Source organism: Giraffa tippelskirchi, chromosome 12 (genome assembly GCF_054371585.1).
Source record: "Giraffa tippelskirchi isolate mGirTip1 chromosome 12, T2T-mGirTip1v1.2.pri, whole genome shotgun sequence".
Taxonomy (NCBI): domain Eukaryota; kingdom Metazoa; phylum Chordata; class Mammalia; order Artiodactyla; family Giraffidae; genus Giraffa; species Giraffa tippelskirchi.
The window spans coordinates 90335628-90349033 of record NC_137286.1 but is presented as its reverse complement, the minus strand read 5'-3'; the positions used below and the strand labels follow the sequence as shown (position 1 = coordinate 90349033).

Sequence of the window (13406 nt, the reverse complement as noted above, 5' to 3'; positions counted from 1 at the left end):
CTCCTTTTCCTATTCTTGCATAAATCTGTAATTTCTCTTATAAGAAAGATATTAAACTCTGAGTAAAAACTTTTAGATAAACCTTAAAAAATATCTTTCTTGAAATATTTTACATTAACTTAAATTTGGCATGAAACTTAAAACTTGTTTTAGTTTGATCGATTTTAATGTTCCATATTACTGAATTGATTGTTGAAAACATGACATTTTGGTATAACAATTTAATCATGTTAAGAATTAGAATCATAATTTTTGTTTGTTTACTTGTTTTTAGCATTCTATATTACATGAAGAGATTTCTACAGATGAAAAAATGCCTCTGTTTAGTAAATCACAAAAAAATCCAGCAGAAATCGTGAAAATTCTGAGAGACAACTTGGCCATTTTGGAAAAGCAAGACAAAAAGACAGATAAGGTATGAGCTAAAACAATAATGTTATTATTAAAATACATGAATAGACCAAAAGCCAATGTAAAAGCTTAATGAAGAATCCTAAACATGGTCTATGATGCACTCGCAGGGTCTTTGTGAATGTGTTTAAATTGGTTTCAGGTCTTATGCCATTGATAATTATTGAATCTGTTGTCTTGAACTCTTCATTCATTTTCTAGAGCCTCAGACCAACCTTGGATCCTCTAGACTTAAGGAGTAACAGAATATTACTCAGTCATAAAAAGGAAAGGACATCTTGCCATTTGCAACAACTTGGATAGACCTAGAGGTTCACTATGCTAAGTGAAATAAGTCAGAGAAAGACAAACACTGTGCAATTTCACTTATATGTGGAATCTAAAAAACAAAACAATATTAAGGAAAAACAATTATTGTCAGAGGGGAGGTGGGGTTGGAGTTGGGGTTGGGGGAAGGAATTGTTGAAGGAGATTAAGAGGTACAGACTTCCAGTTGCGTGGGCATGAAAGAGACAGTGTGGAGAATATAGTTAATAACTAAGTAGTGTCTTTGTATGGCCACAGATTATAACTAGACTTATACATTTTAGAAATGTATAGAAATGTAGGATCACTATGTTGTGTAACAGAAACTGACATAGTGTTATAGGTCAATTATACTTCAAAAACATATGAACAAACAAACTCAGAAAAAGAGATCAGATTTGTGGTTACCAGAGGCAGGGGTGTTGGGAAGAAGGAATTGGATGTAGGCAATCTTCCGGTTGAAAGGTAAGAAAGTACTAGGAATATAAGGTGCAGCATGATAAATGTGATTAACACTGCTGTATGTTATATGTGGAAGTTGTTAAGAGAATCCTGAGTTCTCATCACAATGAAAAAAACTTTTTTCTCCTCTGTTTCTTTAATTTTGTATCTGTATGCAGTGATGGATAACCTTATTGTGATAATCATTTCATGATGTATGTAAGTCAAATCATTATGCTGTACACCTGAAACTTATACAGGGCTATATGTCAATTATATTTCAATAAAACTAGGAGGAAAAAATTCAGCATGAAAAAAAACCATCTAAAGGGTTTTACGGTTAAACGTCTAACGTGTTATACTGTGTATAATGTTATACATGAAGGGTAAAAAGTTTGTGTTTAAAGATCATCTGACAGTTTCTACTACGGTGCCGCCTTTTCTCTCTTTCTGGCCACAGCACAGCGGCAGGCGGGCTCTTAGTTCCCCAAGCAGGGACTGACCCTTGCACTGGAAGCATCGAGTGGTCACCGCTGGCCCTCCAGGAACACCCAGTGCAGCCTCTGCTTAACATTGTTTCAAAGTCCTACTGAGCAGCGCTTCCTCAGAGGAAGCTGTTTTTAGTATCTTAGTTATTCCCTCAAAGGGACATTGAATCCTACATATTCAGTTTGTCTCTAAAGTGACTGGGGCTTCCCTGGGATCTCAGCGGTAAAGAATCTGCCTGCAATGCAGGAGACGCAGGAGATGCGGTTTGATCTCTGGGTGGGGAAGATCCTCTGGGGGAGGAAATGGCAACCCACTCCAGCATTCTTGCCTGGAGAATCCCATGGACAGAGGAGCCTAGCGGGCTGCAGTCTATGGGGCCGCAAAGAGTCGGACACGACCGATCACACCGGCAACCCCACACTGCCCTGCGTGCATGCTCTAAGACCCTGCAAGTCCCTCCTTGTGTAAACTCTAGAGATGTTCTTGCACGCGTGCACCAGGATGCGTTGTCAAGAATGTTCATAGTATTGTTGTTCATAGTAACCCATCAGTGGAAATACCTCGATGTCCATCAACAGTGAAACTGAGAAGTTGCGGTCCAGCTATCAATGGAATACTATAGAACAGTGAATTTAAAGAACTGCTGCGACATACAGCAGAAAGAATGAGCCTTGCAAATACAGTGTTGAGTGAAAGAAACAAATCATAAGAGGGTACAGGGACTATTCCAAATCAGCAGAACTAAGCTATGTTGTTTTGGGAAACAAACATAGATTTTTAAAAAACCTGTAAAGAAAAGTAAATAAGTGATTGTCATCAAAGACATAAAAAAGATTTACTTCTAGACTGAAAAGAGGGCATTCAGGTGGCTTCTGGGATGCTAAAAATGTTCTCTTTTTTGACCTCTGTTTTGGCCATACAAGTGTTTGCTTTATAATTATTCTAAAGTCTATATATGTTTAAAGTAATCTTCTATAGGTATATATCACAATTTAAGAAAACTTCTTACCTTTAATAAATTAAGGATTTCTTCAGTCATATCATGAAATGTATCTGGAAATTAATTTTTTAATTAATAACTACTATGAGTTAGTTTTTTATTATTTTGCCTTATTCTTTATTTCCTTCTTTAATTATAATGATTAGAGTACAATACTTGAAAGTACTAAAACTATACCTACTTTAAAATATTCAGCAAAGTGTTAACTGATTTGCCTGTTCGTTTTCCTTACCTGCTTTTTAAAATTTTTTGCTATAATTTTTTTAGTATAATTAAGATACTATACAATCTACCATTTTAAAGTGTGCAATTCAGTGGTTATTAGTTTATTCAGAAGGTTGTGTACCCATCACCACTATCTAATTTCAGAATCTTTTCAGCACCTCATTCTCTCAGGCCCTACTCACTGATATACTTTCTTCCTCTATAGGTTCTCCTATTATTCTTTTAATTAATTAATTTGGCTGCACTGAATCTTAGTTGCAGCATGTGGAGTTTTTAGATGTGGCATGTGAACTCTTAGTTTCAGCATGTGGGATCTAGTTCCCTGACCAGGGATCGAACCTGGGTTCCCTGCATTGGAAGGGTGGAGTACTAGCCGCTGGACCACCAGGGAAGTCCGTCTCCTATTTTTCTTTAGAATGTAGTGAGATTTTTTTGCTTTTTTCTTTTTTTAAGCTTCATAGATAACAAAAAGATAATGGTTATGTGTAAGAGATCAGTGGATTGACAAAGCTTATGGGTTTTGACAATATACGATTTTGTACCTATTCCATTTTTAAAAAATCAGAATCATAGGGATTTGTTGAAAATCATTAACAAATGCTTTAAAAAAGACTACTTGCTACTGATAAGTCTTCAACATGGATTGAATTTAATTTCCAAGAGTTAAATTTATAATTAATTGCTAGCAAAGTTCACTATGAATATGATTTAAAGAAAGATCATTTCAATTATATTAACCAAGTAGAAATACTAAAGATCTCTCTTTTATAAATTAATTTCAGTAATATTAGAAAAAAAACCCAAATACAGTGCCTACTACATGGCTTTTGTTTGTTTGTAACTGTATTGAGTTCTTTAATCTTTAGGTAACTAGTGGGAAGCTGCTATATAGCACAGGGGGCTCAGCTGAGTGCTCTGTGATGACCTGGAGGGTGGCGGGGGATGGGGTTGGTGGGGTGTTGGTGGGTGGAGGGAAGGTTCAGGAGGGAGGGGATATATAGCTGATTCACGGTGTTGTACAGAAGAAGCTCACACAACACTGTAAAACAGTTATCATTCAATTAATAAAAAATAATAATTATACAGAATTTTAAAAGTAAATAAATAAGCAGGGCTCAAGAAGTGTTTTTTGTTTGTTTGTAGCCTGAAATTTTTTTTCACTCTTAACTATTAGCATATGTTTTGGTCCCTAGGCTTCAGAAGAAGTGTCAAAATCACTGCAAGCGATGAAAGAAATTCTGTGTGGGACAACTGACAAGGAGCCCCCAATGGAAGCTGTGGCCCAGCTCTCACAGGAGCTCTACAACACCGGGCTGCTGGTGACACTCATAACCGACCTGCAGCTGATAGACTTTGAGGTACACTATCTGCCAAAGGATGACAGTTGTGCTTTTCAATTTTTATACACATGACTACCAATATTTGACTGTCATGTTTTGTTACTGTTGTTGTTGTTCAGTCACTAAGTTGTGTCCGACTCTTTACGGCCCCGTGGACTGCAGCACGCCAGGCCTCCCTGGCCCTCACTTTCTGCAGGAGTTTGCCCAAGTTCATGTCCATGGAGTTGCTGATGCCATCCAACCATCCCATCCTGCGGCCCTCTTTTCCTTTTGCCTTCAGTCTTTCCCAGCACCAGGGTCTTTTCCAATGAGGCGGCTGTTTGCATCACATGGCCAAATTATTACTATTCATATATTTTTTAAAAATCCCATTTTCCCCACTAAAACTTCTAAAATCACCTTAATCTTTTTTTTTTTAAAAAAAGCAAAAGGTATACCATAGTTAAGTTTTGTGCAGCTAAGTAGTGAAGTTAATGGTCGATAATAAAAGATAACTTGTTGAGTGCTTACTGAACGTTGTACAGTTTTTAAGTACTCTTCTTGTTTAATTCTTTTTTTTTAAGTTTTAAAAAATATTTATTTATTTGGCTTGCCAGGTTTAATTGGGGCATGTGGGATCTAGTTCCCTGATCAGGAATCAAACCCCGACTAGGGATTGAACCCAGATCCCCTGCATTGGGAACACGGAGTCTTAGCCACTGACCACCAGGGAAGTCCCTCATTTTATTCTTAAAACAACCTGTATATGATCAGTACTAAATTATTAGCCTTGATTTATGGATGAAGACCTTAAAGTTTAAAGATATTAAGTAATTTCCCCGAAGTCACTAGGTCACTAAGAGCCTAAGCAGAGATTCAAATGTAGGATCTCCCAGGCCTGTTTCTTTAATTAAAACATTTATACCAATGATTTAAGAATTTTGTTAAATGCTACTAATATAGGATATTTCTCTCATTTTTGAAAGGAGTTATACCAAATTACCTAAGTAATATGTAAAACAATTTAGATCTAGAAACATAAGGGGTGAATATGTGTAAGCATTTTATTATCTATGGTATATCTAACTTAGAACAGTGGCTTCTCAATAAAATGTGTGGTTGTGAGACACATTTCATGATGGAAATCTTGATTTTGATTTGATTGTTGTTTTGTTAACTGCTATCAGGCTTTACATACTGTCAGGCAAGCGCTTGGATCTCCATTAATTCTCAGAGATAGAAGAGAATGGAGATTTCTGAAGTAAATTGCTTTAGTTTTGTCACCGAGGAAGTAAAAGGAAACTCATTACAGTGATAGACCAAGATAAGGTCGGGGCTCTGCGGATGTGTGGAAATACTAGCTCACAGTTCTCTGGATGGCTTAGATGGGAGAAGATTTTGGCCAACTAGAGCTGAGGAGGAGGAATGCAGGGCAAGACTGCTCTGTGTGTTTGACTATGAACAACACTGACTGAGGGCCCCATAGGGCCCAGATTTCAACTCAGCCTTCCTTTTAGAGCCCCCTGCCTTGCCTATGGCCATGCCACTCTGAATGCACCCAATCTTGTCCGATCTCCAAAGCTAAGCAGGGTTGGGCCTGGTTAATACTTGGATGGGAGAAACATGTGTCTTTTTCTTCCTTCCCTCCCTTATCTGTTTCTCTAACTTTGACATTTTCTGCTCAATTATCTCCTTTCTTACTTTTTCTTCTTGCCTGGCTTGTCATTCTCCCGCCCCATCTTGCTCCCTATTTCCCTTTAAAAAAATATTTATATTTAGTTATTTATTTTGGCTGCACCGGGTCTTAGTTGCAGCATGTGGGATCTAGTTCCCTGACCAGGGATCAAACAAGGGCCCTGTGCATTGGGAGTGTGCAGTTTTAGCCTCTGGATCGCCTAGGAAGCCCCTCTCCATTTCCTTTTTTTTTTGTTAAACCAGACTTGGTGGAATTAACGGAGAAGGCAATGGCACCCCACTCCAGTACTCTTGCCTGGAAAATCCCATGGACGGAGGAGCCTGGTAGGCTGCAGTCCATGGGGTCGCGAAGAGTCGGATGTGACTGAGCGACTTCACTTTCACTTTTCACTTTCATGCATTGGAGAAGGAAATGGCAACCCACTCCAGTGTTCTTGCCTGGAGAATCCCAGGGATGGCGGAGCCTGGTGGGCTGCTGTCTGTGGGGTCGCACAGAGTCGGGCACGACAGAGGCGACTTAGCAGTAGCAGTGAAATTAAAGTGTAGTTTTATCACTGTGTTTATGTACTTTCATGTTTCCTTAATTTAGTTTAAAATGAGGTATTAAGGACATTTGAAGGAACTGCGCATAGTGGAGAAACTCTTGACTTAGATTTAGGATTGTTTATGGAGGCCCTGCTCTGCCATTTGATAGTTAGCAACATAGCCTGTTTGAGACTAAACTTAACCATCTATAACATAGGAATAATATGAACTTACAGCATTGTTTTTAAATATTAAACTAAGTAAAATATACATACATATATGTGTTATGGAAGAACACTAAATACATATGCAAATATATAGATGCCAAATAGTATATTCTCATCTTCTCTCCTTCTCAAACTTAAGTTAAATATAATCTGGTTTATTTTTGTTATAACCCTTGATGTTTGTTTCTTTGTTTATTATTTTAGTTTTAAATTTGGTTGGTGAGTGACCGTAAATGGGAAACTCCCCTGCTCTTAGAATATGGTGTTAGATTTCTATAAATTTCCTATTGTTTTGCGTGTTTCCCTGAAAGCAGCAGTGTATTAAGCTATTATCATCATTAATTTAGCTTGAGTTAGTTTATGAGATTAGCCTAATTTGCAGTGGGATGCTGGAAGGACTATGACCAAGGTTGGTTATGTTTTGAAGACTGAATCAAGGGTGAAATATTGTCGGGTCCGGTGACCTGGTGAAGCCTTGAGCAACCACAGAATAGCATAGGTTCAAAGTGCTCACCAAGAATTGAGGAGATGGGAGTAGACCAAAGAAAAACTTTGTATGTTTCACATCTTTGTGCTGCATTGACTTAGGTAACAAAAGAGGAACAGTAAGAAAGTTTACTTTAAAATTATTTGGGAATTAAGTCATTAAATTGGCTAAAAATGGACTTCTACATTATCAAGTAGAGTAAAATTATACTCTCTAAAATCCTTGGGGAAAAATATTTATTTTTCTGAATATTTGAATTTTCCGTGTAGCTGAAGATTAAGTTAACTCTTCAAATGGAGAGAGATAAGTAGATAAGTAGTACTTTTGTGGCTTACTTTACATTTTCTTTATAAAATGCATTGTAGATGTGCCTGTCCTCCAAAATGATGTACTAGATGTAATAATTTTCCCTGGTGACTCAATACTATCACTATGAAGGCTTGCTATCATGATAATTGCAGGCAGTTTTTTTTTCCAGCTTTATTGAGGTGTAGTTGACCAGACAGCTCTTGACTTTGTTCATTCAACTGTCACCTAGAACATAGTTATAAATGATTGTGATATTCAGTAGGTGAAGCTGTCCTCCTCAATCAAGCCCACAGAAAATAAATACTTATAAGTGCTTCTTGGTTGAATGAATGAATGAAAAACAGTTAAAGATGAAAACAGTCTAGTTTTAAGTATTCCACCAATTACATACAGTATTTTCAGAAAGAATGCACCATTACTAGCATTATTAGACTACTTGCAGAAATGTACTATCCATTTCTATGGACTGGAAGTGTAAAAGATCAGCTCACAGGCAGCAACTTTTCTTCTCAAGCTTAAAGTATCCACATTAAAAAGTGTGTTTTGCATGTTAAGTCACTTCGATCATGTCCGACTCTGTGCGACCCCCATGGACTGTTGCCCTCCAGTCTCCTCTGTCCATGGGATTCTCCAGGCAAGAATACTGGGGTGGGTTGCCATGCCGTTCTCTGGGGAATCTTCCCACCCAGGGATCAAACTCACATCTCTTTGATTGTAAAGTCATTTGATTGTAAAATCTTTGGTGTATTTTTATAACAGGAAAGGAAAATTATCTCTTTAGGGATGGGCTGCAGCTTTTGCTAGATAGCCTAAAAAGATGGAGCATTGCTTACAGAGAAAAACAGACCCTTTGTTTAGAAGACACCTACATGGGCTTTTTTATTCACTGTGAAAAGTGAGGTCTCCAGGCAGTGTTTGGAAGGAAAAGACTGAAAGAAAAGAGCTTAGATTCCTTTTGCAGAGTAAAATAACAGAAATTTGAGAAATGTCCTCTCATTGGCTAACTTTGATAGTAGAAGGAAATAGAAGAGAGATAGGAAAAGGGTATGGAATAAGGGAGATTGATGGCTCCAGAACCATGACAGAGGAAGGGGCTTAAGGAAAAAAATAATCAGAAATGCTGAGGAATCTTTAACAATAGTGATGTGTGGGATTCAATTGGAAGTTGTTTCTGCAGTGTGCTGCAATTATCCTTCGTTACCCTTAAGGCCTTGATAAAAGAACTATGTACTAATAATATGTTGAATGAAGGAGAAGAGGCAGTTTTCTACACTTGGGATAAACCATATATAAAAGAGCTAGTTGAGGAAATAACTGGTTGTAGAAGACAAGACAATGAACAAAAGTTGAGAGGAGCTAGGAGCAGGGATTTAAAATCCAGAGCTGACAACAATGATGGTGGCCCAAGGCATTGGTTTAGATTGAGTAGCAGAGACTAATTTAGCAATCTGTGTGACAAACCCACTTCCTTCTTTGGAAATCAGGAGGAAAGTAGTCCGTCCAGTGGGGTGAGGAAAATACTGGAAGACCCTGCTGTGATGTGAACAAGGGCTCATTAGAAGATAGATCTTTGGGTTAAAATTGTTTAAAAAGAAAATCTCATTACTTTATAACCATAAATTTTTGTCTAATCCTTTAAGCCTTAAAGATGCTGACAGGAAAAAAAATTACTTCAGCATATTCTTATGAGTTCCAAAGGAAAAAAAAAAAAAGAGTTATGGCTGAGATTGCAAGCTTTATGCTTTATGGGCTCAGGATCAAACTCAGAGCTATGGTTTTTGAGGTTTGGCCAGTATTCAAGACACAGCCTTAGAATCTTTGATGTTTTGAAACACAGTGTGATAAGAGATCAAAGGATGAAAACATATTGTATGTAAGAGTCCATGCATTCATTTTAAAGGCAGGTGTGCCTTGCAAAAATAGGGTGGATACAGTCAACTGTTCAGGTTGAATTAGAAGGCAGCTCCAAAATGCAGAAAACTTCCTACTGTGATAATTTAATCACTAATGATTATTTATTGCTATGTTAAAAAAACAAAAGCAAAAAAAGCACTCTAGAATCAGCTTCTCAATAAGCCAGGTTATAGTCCTAAGTGTTTGAAACTTTCTATCCCCTTGAGATCTTTTTCTGTTCCCCAACCCTGATTAAAAAGTAGTCCTTAACCTTTGGTTTTATCACTGTAAAAATTGAGATCATAAAGCCTTTAGACACAAGCTTTGACTGTACTTCATGCATTTAATGATTTGAAATGCTTTCTATGTGTGTAGGGCATTGATTTTATTTGGCCTTGACTCTGGTTGTTTATTTATTTTTGTACCCATCTTTAGACAAATGAAGTCAAAGAATGCACAAGTGGGAAACTATCATATTAAATGGACTGAGTGTGTGTGTGTTTGTATATAAACAGCTTTTGAAATAATGTACATGCCATACAGTTCACCCATTTAAAATATACAACTTAATGGTTGTTTGTTTCTTTAACAGGGAAAAAAGGATGTGACCCATATATTTAACAACATCCTGAGAAGACAGATAGGCACTCGGATTCCTACCGTGGAGTACATTAGCGCTCATCCTCACATCCTGTTTATGCTCCTCAAAGGGTAGGTACATGCTTTCCTTTAAAGTAGGTCTGAGTTTGGAAAAGTTGTTAAAAGTAGATAGCATTAGCATCATATGAGATATGATCAGTTCCCTTTTGGATTCATATTTGCTATGCTTGAAGTCAGCCCTCCAAATCTATGTCTCTGTGATTGTTCAGGCTGCAACAAAATGCTTTCTAGGTAAAATTCCTTCCACCTACTCCCTCTCTTTCCTCCCCTTTCCTGTCTTCTCTACCTATTACATAATAGTTTACACTTCCCAATCCACCCTCTTTCTGGCTGCCCACTTACCCTCTTTGCTTCACTAGTGGCTCAGATGGTAAAGAATCTTCCTACGAGAGCCCCGGCTTCAATCACCAGATTGGGAAGATCCCCTGGAGAAGGGAATGGCTACCCACTCCAGTATTCTTGTCTGGAGAATTCCATGGACAGAGGAGCCTGGTGGGATACAGTCCATGGGGTTGCAAAGAGTCGAACACAACTGAGCAACTAACACTTTTACATTCACACTTTACCCTCTTTACATAAGATTGAATCCCCTCATTACACAAATATACACAGACACGGACACATGCATACAATATCCTTTCGATGGTTAGCTTCTACTCAGGTGACATGCTTTCATGTGGGGACAGAATAAATATCACTGTATGTATATGGGACCACAGGGCAGCCAAAAACCTAAAGTCTAGTCAGATAATAAAATCCCCGATCATGACTTTTTATGTTTGGTCATTTACAAAGGTTTCTTGGGCATTGTAAGGCTACTCTAACTCCTACAATCAGAAATATGGATGGAGCAAGGCTTGGGAATAGCAGCCTTTTGTCTTTTGTCTCCTCTTCTCTGCTTTCTGCTTTACCGTTTTGAACTTCACATGCTATTCCATACCTAGTCCATCTCATCTGTTTTCAATTCCCAAGTCCTTGTGCATTTTAAAACATTTAATTGTATCAAAATAATACGTGCCACATAGTTTAAAAACCAGATATAGGGACTTCCCTGGTGATCCGGTGGCTAAGACTCCACCTTCCCAATGCAGGGCGCCCAGATTCAATCCCTGGTTAGGGAACCAGATCCCACATGCCACAGCTAAGACCCGGTGCAGCCAAATGAATTAACCGGAGATATCAACGAACAGCAGCTCTTTGCCTCTTCCTTCTCCATTCTTCAGTCCCATTGACCAAAGACAACCACTTTCATCTTTTTTATTTGTTCATCTGGTATTTACCTCTGTATTATGAATTAGGAGCTTTTACCAAGTTTTGATTTGCCAATTTTAAAAAATATCTGTTAAATTTCTCATGGACTAGGTGACAATTTAGTTTTTCCACCACCACTACTACTCCATTTTCCCTCCCCTCACCCTCCCAATATCCTTTATCACAATTTTTTGTTTATTAAGAAGTCACGTTTATATTATTATAGCTACGTAATGTACTATTACTTTGTTTTTCCATACAAAATATTGTTTTTACTGGAGAATTAAGTCTTTAAATTCTGGAAAGGGCAATATACTTATATGATGTATTAAGGTAGTTTAGAATTATAAGAAACCTTAAGCTTTATGACAAATAGACCCCACAATGTAGTGGCCCCACTACAAAATAAATGTATTTCTCACATAATAGAGAAGAACAGATGTTCTAGGTCAGCAGGGGTTCCTTCAAACTGTGCTTCCTAAGATCACTTTGTTGATTGCCAGTTTAGCCCACAGGAAGGCAAAAATACTTGGGAGGATTTATGAGCCAGGCCTGGAAATGGCTTGTGTTACTCCCACTCACATTCCATTTGAGAGCACTTAGTCACTTGGCCTCTTAATTCTTACGAGAACCTGAGAAATGTAGTTGGTGCCCAGGAAGAAGAGGAAAAAGAATTTCTGCAGACAGCTAACATTCTCTGTCCCTTAGGGTTTTTTTGAAAATTTATTCCCTTCCATATTCGCTGTCCTTACCTTCTAGACCTCCTGTTAGTCAAAGCAAAATCTCTGGGACTGATTTCTTAACTCTTCTGTTTTCTGTTTGTCTTTTTGTCTCACTAGTCAGAAGATGTTCTTAATTGTATCTTCCATTGAAGATAAACTCAACTGAATTTTCCTTTCAACTACCCTATTTTTAATTTATAAGAACTCTTTTTTGTTCTCTGATTATTCCTCTTTCTGGTCTCTTGCACTTCTTATCTCTGTGACCTTGGGCGAGTCTCTGAAGCTTTCCACCAAGTCTCAGTTTCCTTATCTGTAAAGTAAGAGTAAAATTCATAATATTACCTTTGCACGAAATAATGTTACATTATATGCATTGTCAGACAGATTTGCGTGTCCAGTCAGGGTTCTGCTATTTACTTGCTAAGACTTTGGGCAAGTTACCTAACTTCCTTAAGTCTTGATTTCCTCATTGCAATATGAAGACAATAATAATACCTACTTCAGTAGGTCATTGTGAGTCTTTTAGTGAGGTAGTTTCTGCAGAGTTTAGCACTGAGCACATGGTACTCTACTTGGTAACTACTAGTCTAAAAAATTATTATTACTATCCCTCTTAAGAGCGGCAGTTCACACTGAGTAAAATTTTGAACAAATATGATTAAGACCATACATAAATGTCAGAATAATACTGTAAAAGGAAGTGTTCATTTCCAGCTCAGGTGGATCTACAAGATTTAATGGGATGTGATCCGCACACCTGGTCATTGGTGGAAAAGGCTGAAATGGTCAATTTGTACCCCCATCTGGAGATTCTAAAGTGTTAAGCTAAAGCATCTGACATTATCCTGTAGGAAATGGGAAGCCATTGGATTGTTTTGGGAGAAAAATATCAGATTTGTGTTTCAACAAGTGAAGACAAATTAATAGTCATTTGAAGTCGGCTTGCAGGACTTTCCTGGTGGTCAAGTGGTTAAATTAGCCTGCCAGTGCAGGGACCCCTCCATGTTCGATCCCTGGTCCAGAAAGATTCCACATGCCATGGAGCAACTAAGTCCGTGCAGCACAACTGCTGAGCCTGCACGCCCTAGAGCCCGTGCTCCACAGCAAGAGAAGCCACTGCAATGAGGAGCCTGAGCACTGCAAGCAGAGAGTAGCCCTTGCTTGCCGCACCTAGAGAACGCCCAGGCACAGCAATGAAGACCCAGTGCAGCCAAAACTAAATAAATTATTTTAAGTTCATCTCCTTTAAAAAAATAAAATGGAGTTAGCTTGTAAATAAGTGATCCCTTGACAATGCTGAAATATGTTGTCCTCCTAAAAATATATTGGAGAGCACGTCAGCTGATGTGGAAGAGAAGTGGTGTGGACGGTTTAAGATGGTATCTTCCGCAGTGAGGTCATTATGTGAAAGGAGACACACAACTCCACGAACTGCATTCTCAGAGT

General features: G+C 38.1%; 1 protein-coding gene across 9 annotated transcripts in view; it reads left to right on the top strand.

Moving 5' to 3' along the window:
* Positions 1-13406, top strand: part of CAB39L (calcium binding protein 39 like) — a 90291-nt gene that overhangs the window by 40038 nt on the left and 36847 nt on the right. For all 9 annotated transcript variants that reach the window (XM_081547564.1, XM_081547566.1, XM_081547573.1 and 6 more), the window contains 3 exons: positions 275-415; positions 4066-4230; positions 9920-10038. In XM_081547564.1, the coding sequence (XP_081403690.1) occupies positions 275-415; positions 4066-4230; positions 9920-10038 (425 nt within the window). The remainder of the gene's footprint in view (positions 1-274; positions 416-4065; positions 4231-9919; positions 10039-13406) is intronic.